The following is a 14,523-nucleotide window of genomic DNA, read 5'->3' as shown; positions in this document are numbered from 1 at the left end:
GGCAGGGCCTCCATCATATTGCACACCCCCACTGCTGCCATGGTGGAGAAAAAACAGATGGAAACTAGTTAAATGGTTTGTGTGTGTTTTTAGGTGAACTGCTGGTGCAGCTGAACAGATTCTGATGTGCTGCTACAGCTGCTTTGCAGGTTGTGGGTTTGAATCCCCCACTTGTATTGTTACTGAGTTCATATCCTGTAACAGAAAAGATACAGAATAATATCTGACTTCTGTGGTGAATACTCGTTGCATTTACAAATAATGTCATGCTGATCTTGTAAAGATTATGTATAGCATGTTCTCTTTCTTATTTCTGATTACATCATTTTCCTATGCATCTTAGCAGATATTGTTCAAGGCTAAAAGCTGGCTGAACTCCTGAAAACAGTGTGGGTGTTGTGGAAGGTCCTACTTTGGAAGGACAGCAGAGACCGAACTCACTCGGAGGGACCTCCCTGCTCCTGAGAACCCGATATAATCGTTGTGTACGCTGACTCCATCCTGACTCTTTTGTCTCATTGTTGTGAGTCTAACACTTGAAACACTTTATCTGACAACGCTGTTGGCTGGATCTCACCCTTGCAGTTGTTTCACATGATTACATTCATTTGTGCTTTATTGTAGCTGATTACAATAGAACGTTTCACCTGTTGAATTTTCCTACAGAGAAGACTGTAAGCACTCTACCATCTTTATGACAAAATGGACCAACGCCTTGTTAGTTTATAGAATCGAAAACAGCAATTTAAAAAAAAAAGGGGCTTAATGTATGAATCAGTGAGCTCTTGAGGTGCTGGTAGGATGATTTATATGGACAGAGCTTTGCTGGCTCTTTCTCTTGATTCCAGGTTTTATGCTAAGCTAAGCTAAAATGTGTTCGCTGTAGCGTTATATTTACTCTTTAATAAATCATATAAATCTAAAAGGGAATTGGGTTATTTTCCAAAATGTTCAACTACTTCTTAGGCAAGCTTTTATTCCAATTTGCTTTTCAATCCCACAGAAAATTAATCATAATTTGCAGTAACAGTGAAAAAAACTACAGCACTGAGAGATGTTGAAAAAACACTGTGTAGTGTTCGGACAAAGAAACAACACTTATTTTAACCGTCTATCTTTCACTTTACCTGTCTGTCTCTGTTATGATTGAGCTGACTGGTTTCTGTCTGTCTGTGATGCTGGTTCTCTTGTTCTCAATTTTGCTGTATCCCTGCGACTATCTCCCTCTCACTCAGTCTCTCTTCCATGCTTTCTCTCTCTCTCTTCCTGCCTGTCTGTGGCTGTTTCACTCTCTGGGCTTGGGGGAAGACACAGCTCTGGATTTATGCTGTGTGTTGAATAGTAATGTTGTTTTAGCCTAAAGCAATCTGTCCAGAAAAGAATGAGTTCCTGTCGACTTGATTGTGTGTGTGTGTATGTGCGCGTGTTTGTGCGTGTGTGTGTCTTTCATAAATATTTTTTCTCAGCAGCTTTCTGTTATGAATGTGTAAAAAGGTCAGACCACGTTACGGCTCCTTCGCTCAGTGGATTTATTTTTCTGTCCGGCCAATACCCTGCGGGACTGTACTGACTGAAGTGTCTGTAAGTCCGTAACACTACCTCACAGCTGTGTGTGTGTCAATCCCTCCATCCACTCAACCATCCCTCCTGCCAGCCTCGTAAAGATGCTGAGCCTCAACAGTGTCTATATTTAGCTGCTGGTTCAATCAGTGACGGCAGAGCCACAGCGCCATGACTCTGCATACTGATAGTACTACTGCCTTTCACTGCCCCCACTCACATTTGGAGAAAAAAACAGAGAACGTCAGAGACGAGAATGTAAATAGAATGGTGGGCCCATGTGCAAATTAAGATGTGAACGACCATGAGAAATACATACCAGGAGGAAGAAAAGGAGGAGATAATGATGTTCAAGGCAGGTGAAAAAGTAGGGGACTGAAAGAAAGAGACAGGTGCAACTGCAGAGGGAGAGGGACGGGGACAGATGGAGAGAGGAGGGGAATGAGAGCGAGACAGAGGGGGACGAAGAAGAAACAGGAAATGGAGAGTTCACACAGAAGGAGATCATGATAATGAGATTGAAGGGTGAATGAAGACAATGAAAAATGAGAAGTGAGAGAGGGGAGAGTAGCTGAAGCAACTCAAAAACAAGAAGCAGAGAGAAATGAGTTCCTTAAAGATGGAGGAAGAGAAACAGTGAGAGGTACGAGGGGAGAGGAGAGGAAAAAAGTGTGTGCACATGTACCCCGTTGGTATGCAATGCTGTTGTGTGGATTTCAAGGAAAATGAAAGTAGAGACACAAGAGAAGACAGAAAGGAGTCAGGAACAAGTATTGAGTACGAAAGAGGCAGCGCAAGTCTATTGACTCTACTGAGAGTCTGTTGAGATGTGACAAAGAGAGCGAGATGGGTTTTATAGCAGAACTGTGGACCATGAAGAGAGCAGGGCAGATTCACTGTGTTTTGCTGTTCAACAAAATTGTGTTTTTCAGATTTATTACAGAACTTATTTTGATAGTTGTCACCAACCACAGTCAAAGTCTCTGTCTCTCCCAGTTCCTCTCCTCTCTCTCCCTGTCCTCATCCTGCAGGTGGTGACTCATCTCCATCCCATGTTCCTGCAACACCTGCTGGTCCCATATAGCATGAATTCTGTATTACAGCTCAACTCCATGAACTTCATGCAACAATATGTTCCTGCCTACACCCCCCCCCCCCCCCCCCCCCCCCCCCCCCCTCCAATGCCTGCCTGCCTGTCTCTCTCTCTCTCTCTCTCTTTCTCTCTCTCTCTCTCTCTCTCTCTCTCTCTCTCTCTCTCTCTCTCTCTCAACCCAATCGGTCGAGGCAGATGGCCGCCCCCCCTGAGTCTGGTTCTGCTCGAGGTTTCTGCCTCTTAAAGGAAGTTTTTCCTTGCCACTGTTGCCAAGTGCTTGCTCATCGGGGGATCTGTTGGGTCTCTTTAAATAAATTTATAAAGAGTTTGGTCTAGACCTGCTCTATATGTAAAGTGCCTTGATGTAACTTTGTTATGATTTGGCGCTATACAAATAAATCTGATTTGATTTGATTGTTTTACTGTTATTACTGGAAAATTACTGAAGTTAGTTTGCTGTTGCTTTGTTGAACTTCATGACATAATATGCCAGTACTAACATGCAACATGTTGCTGGGGGCTGAACTCCAAACAGAGCCAAATGCTGTAGCTTAATAAAGTTAGTGCTCTACAGTCAGGTCTGCAGTTTCTGTTACATGTGACACTTTCTGTATCTCTGAGGCTTTTCTCTGAAACTTTCAACATTTGATTCCATATACAGTAACCGTAGTATAGAACAGTTTTATTTCATAATGATGTTTTATAAAAGTATTTGATCAGATTAGAGGAAAAGATTTAGAAAGGAAAACTAATACGAACTGAAACAGAATAACTGGTGATTCATCATTACTTTTCCTGTCCCGCTCAGCTTTTGTCTCATTTTGAAGCTCTATATAATAGACAGACACATATGGTCACCCAATTGTCTTTCTCCTTCACAAAAGAAATCTCCAGTTTTTTATCAAACACAAGCAAGCACAATAAAACAAACATGCTCTTGTGTTCTTCCTATTTCTGTAAGCCACGCAGACATGAGTGCAGGCACATGAACTCTCACTGCTCTCACGTGCACAAATTACCCCCATTTGTTTTTCTCTTGGGATGAATTCGCAGAAAAATACTAGTGTACGCACACTCCCAATCTAAGAACCTGTGAATAACAAGAAAGTGCCTTCAGCACTCGGAAGCACTCGCATGAGATTTGTCGTGGAATTATATGGCAACACACGACACAGCACATCTATCTGTGTCTGTGTGACAGATACAGGCACAGACAGCTGCATGCACACTATACCTCACCTCAGGCTAAATATTATGAAAAGGTAAATGAGCTAGAGTTTAACCCCAGTCCTGACATTCACTTTAATTCTTTTCTCATGAATAATTTGGAAATTAAGCTTTTTCTGCTCTCTCACTCACTTGGAACCCTAAAGCTGGCTGAAAAGCACAAATAAATATGTTAAGGATACTATTCTTCATGCTTATCCAAAATAACTACCTGATGGTTCAGCTTCACTATAAAGACAGGAGAGTAAATCAATCCATCAGTCAGTAAATCTATGTTGTATTTTTCCTTTATTTGAAAGCCATTTGGACCATTCAGTTCATATTATTCATTCATTCATTCACCTTCTACCACTTATCCGTTTCCGGGTCATGGGGGTAGCTGGAGCCAATCCCAGCTCACACTGGGTGAGGACAGGTCATCAGTCCATCACAAGGCCAACACACAGAGACAGACAGAGACCAACATCTCACACTCAAACTCAGACCAAACATGATGTCTTTGGACAAAGAGGAAATCGTTGCATTGTGCATTGTTGCATTGTGCTCTTAAACAAAAATGATCCAAATGGGTGACACTCACAATAATAATAATAATAATAATAATAATAATAATATTCATTCTAAAAATACTAAGAAGTTAAAATTGCTTTAAGTTTATCTTAACTCTGCAATTAGCAATTGCAGCACTAATGCTACCAGCAAATTTAAATTCCAGATGCACAGGCGCATCTTGTATTAGTCAGTGAACAATAAGTATTACTATTAAGTGAAGATGTTGAGAGGATAGTGGTAGATAGAAGTTGATGTGGGATGAAAAATGTAACAGATAGAAACTGGGAAAAGAGATTATCTTTGGCAAGGGTAAGAAAAAAGTGGCAATAATACAGGAAAACCCACAGCCTTAAGAGCAAAATGATTTCTGACGTGGTGTGCAAAAGATGGATGAACGGGGAGTGACTGGAAGGGTGGATGCTTAAAGGTCGTGTTTTTTAGAGATGCACAGACATAGGCTCAATCCCATTTTCCTTTCTCTTCTTTATCCTTCATTTCATGTCATCATTCTGCCAGTTTCTCCTTTTGTACTTGCAGTCTTCATCTCTTTTCTTCCTTCATCCTTTTCATCCCTGTCTGTCCTCAGCCGAGCTGTTCATTCTTCGCACCACCAGCTCTAGACTGCTCCCTCATTCTTTCTCCCTCTATCTCACTCCATCAGCTTCAAAGAGCTGTCTCCATGGCAGACCTCGGGGGCGCCTGCCTTTTGAGATGGAACAAAATCATCCGTCCCCTAGTGCTTTTGTGTTTGTGTGTGTGTGTGTATGTCTGTGTGTGCATGTGGCTGGTACAGACTCCTCTGAAGTACACTGGGGCCCTAGGTGGTGTTGTAGCAGACAAACAAAACCAATAAACAAGCAGGTGAACCTGGAACGCTGGGTCATTCCTATTCCTGCGTTTACTTGTCTAAATGAGATTTGCTGCAGTGGTTTTGGTAACCTTTATGACCCAAATGAAATATGTGTGCAGGTTAAACTATATCTGTGTGTCTATGTTCCTATCTATCTTAGCATGGCTTTTCAGTGTCAGTCTACCATTGTCTATGTATATTGCTGTGTGTTTGCATCTGCGTCTGTGTGTGTCTGTAGGTAGGAAGTAATGCATTCAGGAATCTGCTACTGGAGGCATGCATGGAGGGGCAAGTGTTAGATTTTCTGCTGTTTAACCGACATTTTTTTGTAATTCTACAAAATGGAAAAAAGAAGTAGAAATCAGATGATAATAAATAAATTGTTGCTGTTGTTGTTGTTTTTTTTATCTTATTTGATGCTTTCTGTGTATTATGTATGAACACATTGGGGCCAATTTGTTAATACAGTAGCTTAGTGAGAAAATATTTATCAGCTCATATAGATGAAGTTATGATGAAGAAAAAGCTATCAAGTATGGGTATGTTAAATATTTTTTATGTGGTGTATAAAGGCACATCAAAACTATTCAAAAACAGCTATCTGCCCGATTCAAACATAATGAATGATCAACTTAAATTCAATGGAAAAACCACAGTCCTCAAAATCCTCAAAGTCCTCAAATTCACCAATGAATTAAAAAACACCAGTCTTGCCCTGGAGAAATTAACATACAGTGTCAAATGTGAGCCTAATGGCTTATAAAATAAGCTCTGGACAGAGAAACCTTTACAGAGAAAACAGTAAATAAGAGCTTAATGAAAATGTACCACATGTTAGGTTTGTTCTCATTATCAAGATAAAAAGCTCAAAAACTGCAGTTGTCATGAAGCAGAGCTGGCTAAATTGCAGCCAATTCTCTGAAGATTTGTCTCCACTAAATTATTGATTACAGCCATTCTAAATTATATTCTATGTAAAAGCTGTGTAATAAAACCTTTTCAAACATTTTTATTTCCAGCTATAAAAGAAGCCATTTTCTGGTTAATGTAGTGTCATTTAAGAGACTTGGTGGACTCATCTTTCAAAAGCTATATTTTTATTTTCCTTTTTGCTCTCACAAAAACAGACACAGATCAAATCACATACGTACGGAATAAAAACAAGAGAAGAGAAATTGAGGACAACATGCTGTTTAAGGAAGCTGAATCATCTACAAGCACTAAACGATTTATCCATGTTCAATACACACACTCATACACATAATGTATTCATGAAGCCACCTACTGGAAGGAGAAGAGAGTGGGGTGCAGGGGAGCACAGTGGGTGTTGGACATCTGTATACGTTGTCAGTCTAATGAAAGTCATTAGAGGGAAGCATGAAAATCAGTTCAATAAAGGAAAGAAGATGCTACTCAGCCTTAGATGAAGGCCAAAATCACTACTACACTCTATAACTCACTGTGTGTGTGTGTATATGCGTGTTTCAGAGAGAGAGAGCGCAAGATGAAATAGAGAGCAGTGTATTGATTGGTGGGTGTGTTCAGAACTGACCTGATCTACCACAGCTCCACCTCTGCCACTCACACACAAACACCAACTTGAGTAAGATCTAAACTATATCTTCAGTTGTGTTATTGATAGCATTGCAACCAGCTGAACATTGACCAGCTGCTTTCTGTTGAAAGAAACATATATATATACATATATGCGTGTGTGTAGTGTAGAAAACCCTAGAAAATATGCCACACGTATAAAGACAGAGAGAGGTTTGAATTGAAATTAATTTATGATTTCCTCCTGTTTATGGTGGAAAGCTTTAGATAGAAGCGACACCTCAGGTAAAGGCTGATAAATTATATGGCAATATATTAATGCATTAAAATCTTCCTCTGATGGAGTGAGCATTTACTGTGGAAACTGAGTTTTTTTAATAAAAAGCTACATTTTAGCTGTGGTTGCCAGCCTTATTGCCTGTGTGTGTGTGTGTCTTTCATAAATATTTTTTGTTGCAATTAGTGATTATTATTATTAAAAGTTTAATTTGCATTTGTGAAGATTTTCTATATTTTCCCTTTAAATTTTTTACATTTGTAAATATTTATAAATGACTAATGCTTGCAGACTAATTGTCTGTCATTTGACTAATTTAATTGTTGTTTTAGGCCTCGGTTTATTGAAATAGGCTTACATTATCCAGTGATTTCGCAAAAGTAGAGATTACAGGACTGTTAGACAAATAAACACTTGATTCAGTGCAGCAAATGTCTTTTTTTATGCTTCCCTACTGTGTCTCAAGGCTTTGGAGCTTTTAGGAAGAACACTTATTATAAGAATATATATAGAGGAAAAGAAATATCTGATGGATGCATCAGTTATTTTGAATTAAAAAAAATTATCTAATATATTTTTTCATTAACATTACATTATTACAGTCTAGAGAGCTCCCGACCACACCCAACAATTAGCCCTCAAATAAATGGTTCCCAATCATTTTCACATTTATCTTCCATTTTCTAATGGAAGAGTTGATGTGTTTGTCCAGCCCATTGTTTAATTCACAGTATGGTAGACTTTTTCCAAAACTGTGCAATCAGGCTTTTTTAGCATAAAGGAAAATAACATTTATTATTTTTCGCATCTGGTACAATTCTCCTGAAAACACGTCCATTATTTTACAGAAACACAAAATGAACTCAACGTTTTTATTATTATTATTGTTAGTTTGTTTGTTTTTACATAACAGCAGATGTAACTGAAAACCTTTTTTACTCCGTCATTGTCTGGTCTCGTTTCTCCTGCTGCCCTCTGGCGAATGGATTTAAAAACTACATCCTCTCCCATAATGCACTACTTGTTTTATTCCCAGCAACCATTGCTTCTGCGAACTCCTTGCACCAGACAAGATGGCGGACAGACCAGGTAATTGAACGTGTCCTCTGCTAAAATAACCCTGCAGTGTGTCTGTTGTGTGTCTGTTTGTCGGTTCTGGTCCCTGTCTCTGGAGCCTGCGGGTGTTTCTGTGTCGGACGGACTGTCAGTGAGTCCTCCGGAGTGTCGGTCTGACTGAAGGCCGCACTCAGTCCTGCTGGTCCCGTCAAGGACTTTAGGTGTCATTGGCAGAGAGTCAGTTCAAATTAACGTTTGCTCTGTTGAATTCTCGTGTTTTGAGGCGATAAGCGTCTGAATTGATGTAGCTTGTCTGAGGTTGTGAGACTTTGGACGCTGTTGTGTATTTAAACCGTGTGACCGTCTCTGTCGGCGAACACGCTTAAGACCTTAAACCCGGTGACGAGCACAAACGGGTTTCTTCCGTTAATATCAACCATCAAACAAAATAAAAAAAAAAGCAAACAATGAATGGCTGCGATTTGCTTCAGATTTGATTTGAAACGGTGGGTAAAGTAGTTTGGATGGATGAAGTGGACTAAGATGGAAAATGACTTGTGAAAGCAGTCTGTATATCAGTGTTAGCATGCAAGTGAACCGTAGTTGCACATTAAACAGTAGATGTAGCCTTGTTGAAAGTGTTGGTCTCTTTACAGAATCCGGTGCCGCAATCAGCAATTATTGTCAGGATTAGTTGTCGATAATTTGACTGTAAATGTCAGAAATACTGTCCAAAAAATATTCTTCAATGAATCCAAGGTGACAGTTCTCACGTTGCTTTTTTCCGTCAGGGTGTGATTTCAAAACGCAATGATAGATCTAACATAAAACAAATACACTAAAACCAGCTATTTCTTGACATTTTTGCTTGAATATAATTACAGGGAGTGAATTGTTGAGGGCTTTTTGTTGACAAATGAATTAGCCTCGTTGCCCTCAATTAAAGTGACATAAGCTTGAGTCAGGCCTGAAGATCTGTGCTATTCATTTGTTGTCTCATACTCCTCGAGCTACAACAAGCTTTGTTCTCAAGGACCAACTTGTGATTTGTGTCTTGTTGGTGCTGTCTCCATCAATGAGCAGTTCCCCTTGGTGAGAAGCGGCTGATGGATGTGAAGCTGGGAGAACTGGGAAGCTGGCTTGGAACGCGAGACTTCACTCCCAATGGGCTCATCTCAGCTGTCCGCAGGGGTGAGGAAACATGTCCCAAGTCCACCTTTCTATATGATAAAATATAAAAAAAGAATCTGTGAGTCCTCTGCTTAGGTTTCTGTTACAAAATAAGAGTGAAGTTTGCAGAAATAAGTGGCATGTGAGTCCTGTCATTTCCTGTTTAAAGCATTTTGCAGTAAAGGTAGGTGGCTCCAGGAAGTTAGAGACGGTACAGAGATCTCCAAAATCTTTACGGTTTTGCAAAATGTGATTCTCCAACATTGTTTCAGCACTTTAGAAAACTTCATTCAGATGACCTGATTAAGCCCTGATCAGTCCCCCAAAACAATGACAATCTATCATAGAAATAAAGGTTGGTAATGAACTCTTGCATTAGTGAAACAGATCAATCACCTATCAGACAATCATTTTGCATATTTGAGCAGCCTAATTCATGAAACATGTGTAAAAGATCATTTGGAAGTGGAAACCCAGAAATACCAAAGCAAGGGGAAGTTTATAGATACCATGATTAATAAGGAATTCAACCTTATTAACTCAAAATCCCAACTAAAGATTTTTCTTTCACCTGTTAATTGCCCATTTTCACTCACTTTATTTAAAATCACATAATTTTGCTGCTCACCTGTTGTTCACTGTTTTCTTCTGGCCACCTTCTCTTGCAGGCCATGACAGATACTACAACAAGTACATTAATGTGAAGAAGGGAGGCATCGGTGGTATAGCTATGCTGTTGGCTGGCTATGTGGTCCTTAGCTACGTGTGGGAATACGACCACATCAGTAAGAAATTAATATATATATTTTTTTGTCCCTGATAAATTCGTTTTCTAAGAGTAAATGTTGCTTCTTTGTTTGATCTTGCACTCCTGTTTTTGGTGTACACCACTCAACTGATAGTAAATAAATAAATAAATTAAGCCCTTCACCTCTATTTCTCTCATCCTTTTCCAGAACATGATCGCTGGAGGAAGTACCACTAAGCCTCTCTGGCAGCCATCAGGGGTTGAACTTGGATCACTTCACACCCCCTGTTCTTTCTATCCTCAGCTCTGTTGTGTTAATGTGTGTGTTGTGACCAATAAACAGTATAAAGGGTTATAGTTGTACATCATACTTTTGTCTACATCTACAGCTGTGAATAGTTCAAACGTAAAATAGTTTTCAACTCCCGGGAACGCTATGTGAACTTTCTAAATGCCAGCTCTCTCAGTATTGAATGTGACATGAATGTAAGTACAACAGGCGAGTCTGTATCAAGAACATTTATTTGAACACACTGTACACATTGTAAGAATATGTTCAGACTCTGACTGTCAAAACAATGACATTTACCTTCTGGCACAGTTTGCGCTACACCCCCCACACAAATAAAATTTTAATGACTTGTTTTCTGATCTAATAACAAAGAACCTCCACCTGTAACTAATTTAAATCAAATCCAGGATTTTAAATGCTAAAAACCACATACAGTTGAAAATGTGTTTAGCAAATAGTGTGATGCAGGATCAATTTAGGTTCTGAAAACTTCCAGTCGCACAAACAGCATTAACTGACATTCTTGCTGGTATTAATCATATTCCTGTTTTGTTCTTATTTACATTGTCAGACAGATGTTTGTAAGAATTGACAGGTGGTCTGGTATCACATGCAGTCACATGACCCAAGGAAACAGAGTTGTTACAGCGCTACACCTCCGGAGATACTTCTTGCAGGCTGGATCTTGAATGTGATGTCTATTTAAAAATATCTACTTGTTCAGAATCAAGTCCTTCAATCACAGCTACACATCTGTGATCTTGGTCTTTTCTGTTCCTTACGGACATTGTCACATATCCAGTTTGTAGGACGCAAAAAAGTTTTTGTTGTACTTCATCCCATGGAGCAGAGGGGCTTCCTCTCATGTCCTCTGCTCACAGCAGGTGTTGGTGGTGAGTTACAGCAGTGTGGTGTTAGGACCTGAGGCTGAAGGTCACTGTCCACTCAGGAAGGCAAGATGGCCTTTGGTGCACTTGTTGGCATAGTGGCCTTTCTCACCACACTGCAGACAAGGAAGGCAAAAAGGATTAAAACATTTTTCTTTACATGATTAACAATATTACTATTAAAAGAAGACATTTTGAAACGGCACTCATCAAAAGTAGTGAGTGTATAGAAATAATCAGGAGAGAATAACCATAATTGGATGTACAAATTGGCACCACTAAAGGAATAGTTCAACAAAAAACATTTCAAACTTAGGGTATTCCATTTGCCGTTAAAAACAAAAATCTGCCAATCAGTACATTTAATGATCGTTTATTAGTACATGCATTTGAAAGTGTACCCTTACATTTAACAAATGAAATGTGTGATGTGTATCTATTATCTGTTATTGTGGTGAGAAGGCTCAAAAGTATCTACCATGATGTTTAGAGACTTCAAAAATACAAGACCACATTAGCAGACCATTATTAAGATGGCTCACCTTATAGCAAGTGACCTGGTCCAATGGACGAGGTCCTCTGTTGGCGGTCAAGTTATTTTGCTGAACACCACCCATTCCCGTGTTGTTCTGTGGCCGCTGGCCCGGACTGGAGTTGGTTAACTGGATTAGAGAGAGTGATGAGCGGCCGATGGTAGGCACAGGCTGCAACAGAACACAAAAATTAATTCAGACTAGAATAAATGAGATAAATACAAACACTATCAAAAGACGTGTCCTCACCTTCGTCTGGTTCTGGGTCTGCTGTGGTAAAGGAGGTTGCTCAGAAGCTCCCATGGGTAACTCAAAACGAGGGCTGCACAAGAACATACCCATGTTAGAGTTATGCAAGTGTAAGGTGATTATGAAAATCTCACCTATTGACATAGTTGTACAGTTATTACAACAGAAAGAGAGGCATGGTCAAATAAAGATAACATACTGCATGAATTTACAGGATTTTCCTTCTGGACAGAAGCCCACCAGGTAATTCACACAGATCACCCTTCTTGTGTGTCTGTGTCTGCAGTCAGGACCTGAGATGGAAAGACAGACAAAGAGTGGGGAACAGAAATATAACAGCATAAACAGAAATCAAAACGTAGAGAGCAGTTTTGTTGTACGTGAATGTTCAAACAAGCAAGTTAAACTGTACAATCAGAGCGGTCTGGGACCTACCGTGTTTGCAGAAGCCTCTGTCATACCAGGGACAGTCTTTGATCTTGGACTCTGGATCAATGTGTAAGAAGGGACATTCCTTGTTGCTACATTCACCTGTAATGATCAACGCACAAATAAATACAGAGGAAAGAATACATTAAGCCACACCAAGCTAACTAGGTCATTGAACTTATTTTTAGAATTTTTAGAAAGTCAACGAACCAAACTTGGAGTAGAAGTAGCATTCAGGCATCTTGGTCATGTCATATTCATGGAGAAACTCGCACTGGTCTCCCTTCTTACACAGTCCTCGGAGCCAGTGTTTACACACCACTGTCTTCTCCCCACTGATATGACGGAATGGACACATGCCACCTGAGGGCAGAAACAAAAAAAAAACATTCAACAGGGACAACTGAAACTAGTTCCCTGATTCATTACCCTGTAAGTAATGCTAAAGTGTTTGTGGTGCTCAGGTCAACTACAAGGTTACAAAAGAGATGTGTTTTTACTTTCACATGCATAGACCTGAGAAGCTTGACATCCCGACATCTTGTATCACAAATCTATTTGATGGTCTCCGGTTACTGCTGATTTAAAGCTTCCCACCAAAAGCAGCCACACAAAATGTTTCTGACCAACAGTTTCATACCAAATAAAATTAATGCTTAAATCACCACTACTCAAATTTGCCTGCAACTTTAAATTCCACTGTCCTGTTAAGTCCTCATTGCATGTTAAAGGGAGATCTCAGCTTATTTAAACTAAGTGACACTTGCATTGAACAAGTTAGTGGCTCCTGACAGAGAGGTTCTGATGAAAAGGTATAGTGTTATGAGAAATTTTAGGTCACTGATTTTCATGAGCTTGATGCATACTAGAGGCCAACAGCGTGTTCTTCAACATTGATCATTGTTTTGTTTCTCATGAATGTCCCAACTTTACAAAGTAAAACAGTAAAATACTAGAGTATCCCTTAATATCAGTAATTTGTCCTGATATTGAAACATTCCCCATTTCTCATTGTCTTTTTTTATTAAATTTTAATCATGGTATGGAAGGTTGGTCATGAGCATTGTGGAGTGGAGTACTTTTGTCTGTTTGTTTGTTTGTTTATTTATTTATTTATTATGTTGCTAAAGGGATTGCCCCGGAACAAGTCCCATCGTAGAACACACAATGATAAGAAAGGTTCTATCTATCTTCAGGTGTTCTCAGCCTGCGAAACTACATTACCTACAGAACAAACCCATTCAGAGCTAAAATCTCTGTGGAAAATGTTGTATTGCTTTATATTTACCTTTTAGACAAGCTGCTCTCATGAAGAACTCGCACACCGCAGAGCCGGATTCTGCATAAAGACAGATTACAACCTGAGTAATGACAACAGACTGAGAAAGCAAACGATGTACGCCGTTAAGAGTTCCTGAAAGCGGCTAGGGACAAGCTAGCATCCGAGCACTTACTGTCCATGCCGGGGAAGGGCAGCGGCTGAGCTCCGAGCTGCTGCTCCACGGCAATCTCCAGGTCGAACTTGATGTGATCCACGTTAGCCAGGATCTCCTGCATGCCTGCATGTGTTTATTTTCTGCGCCGCGTTCAGAGAAATGTCACGCTTGTAGTAGCTAGCTCAAAGTTGAGGTAGTTAGCTAACTAGACTTCTTCATCAGCCAGCTAAAGTGGCTAACGATGCTAGCGAAGCTAACTGACAACAACCAGCAAGCCCCAGATCTGAAACCACAGCAGCTGCTGCTCCCGTGCAGCTGTAAGGTGCTCCTGGTGAAAGTCCGGGACTCTGGTCTGAGTTGAACTTTGTGATTCTCACGGAGCCGCTTTCTACTTTCAACAGTTGCTGTGAGGCGCGCAGACCGACCTCTGACCTCTCTATGACGTAACAAGGCTCGACCAAGCGATCCTCGAGGTTTCTTCTTCTTCTTCTTCTTCTTCTTCTTCTTCTTCTTCTTCTTCTTCTTCTTCTTCTTCTTCTTCTTCTTCTTCTTCTTCTTCTTCTTCTTCTTCTTCTTCTTCTTCTTCTTCTTCTTCTTCTTCTTCTTCTTC

The 14,523-nt window shown here is 40.0% G+C and overlaps 2 protein-coding genes across 4 annotated transcripts; one reads left to right on the top strand and one right to left on the bottom strand.

The window, feature by feature from the left end:
• Positions 1–8,134: 8,134 nt before the first annotated feature.
• atp5mf (ATP synthase membrane subunit f) lies at positions 8,135–10,440 on the top strand. The gene is made up of 4 exons (XM_029507928.1): positions 8,135–8,202; positions 9,253–9,360; positions 10,008–10,124; positions 10,296–10,440. The coding sequence occupies exons 1-4, from the start codon at positions 8,187–8,189 to the stop codon at positions 10,322–10,324; spliced, it is 270 nt and encodes an 89-aa protein (XP_029363788.1). The 5' UTR covers positions 8,135–8,186; the 3' UTR covers positions 10,325–10,440.
• Positions 10,441–10,591: 151 nt separating this feature from the next.
• On the bottom strand, positions 10,592–14,488 carry cpsf4 (cleavage and polyadenylation specific factor 4). 3 transcript variants are annotated; one of them, XM_029507925.1, is made up of 8 exons: positions 13,932–14,488; positions 13,766–13,816; positions 12,688–12,840; positions 12,484–12,579; positions 12,248–12,341; positions 12,049–12,121; positions 11,809–11,970; positions 10,592–11,382 (listed from the first exon to the last, which is right to left on the bottom strand). In XM_029507925.1, the coding sequence occupies exons 1-8, from the start codon at positions 14,032–14,034 to the stop codon at positions 11,314–11,316; spliced, it is 801 nt and encodes a 266-aa protein (XP_029363785.1). In that variant the 5' UTR covers positions 14,035–14,488; the 3' UTR covers positions 10,592–11,313. The 3 variants fall into 3 exon arrangements, with proteins under 3 accessions (XP_029363785.1, XP_029363787.1, XP_029363786.1); XM_029507927.1 differs by having other exon boundaries at positions 11,314–11,382; positions 11,809–11,868; positions 12,028–12,121; positions 13,932–14,034; XM_029507926.1 differs by having other exon boundaries at positions 11,314–11,382; positions 11,809–11,895; positions 13,932–14,034.
• Positions 14,489–14,523: the final 35 nt, after the last annotated feature.

Source organism: Echeneis naucrates, chromosome 8, assembly GCF_900963305.1.
Source record: "Echeneis naucrates chromosome 8, fEcheNa1.1, whole genome shotgun sequence".
Classification (NCBI taxonomy): domain Eukaryota; kingdom Metazoa; phylum Chordata; class Actinopteri; order Carangiformes; family Echeneidae; genus Echeneis; species Echeneis naucrates.
The sequence above is the reverse complement of the archived record's forward strand: the minus strand, read 5'-3'. Positions and strand labels throughout refer to the sequence as shown.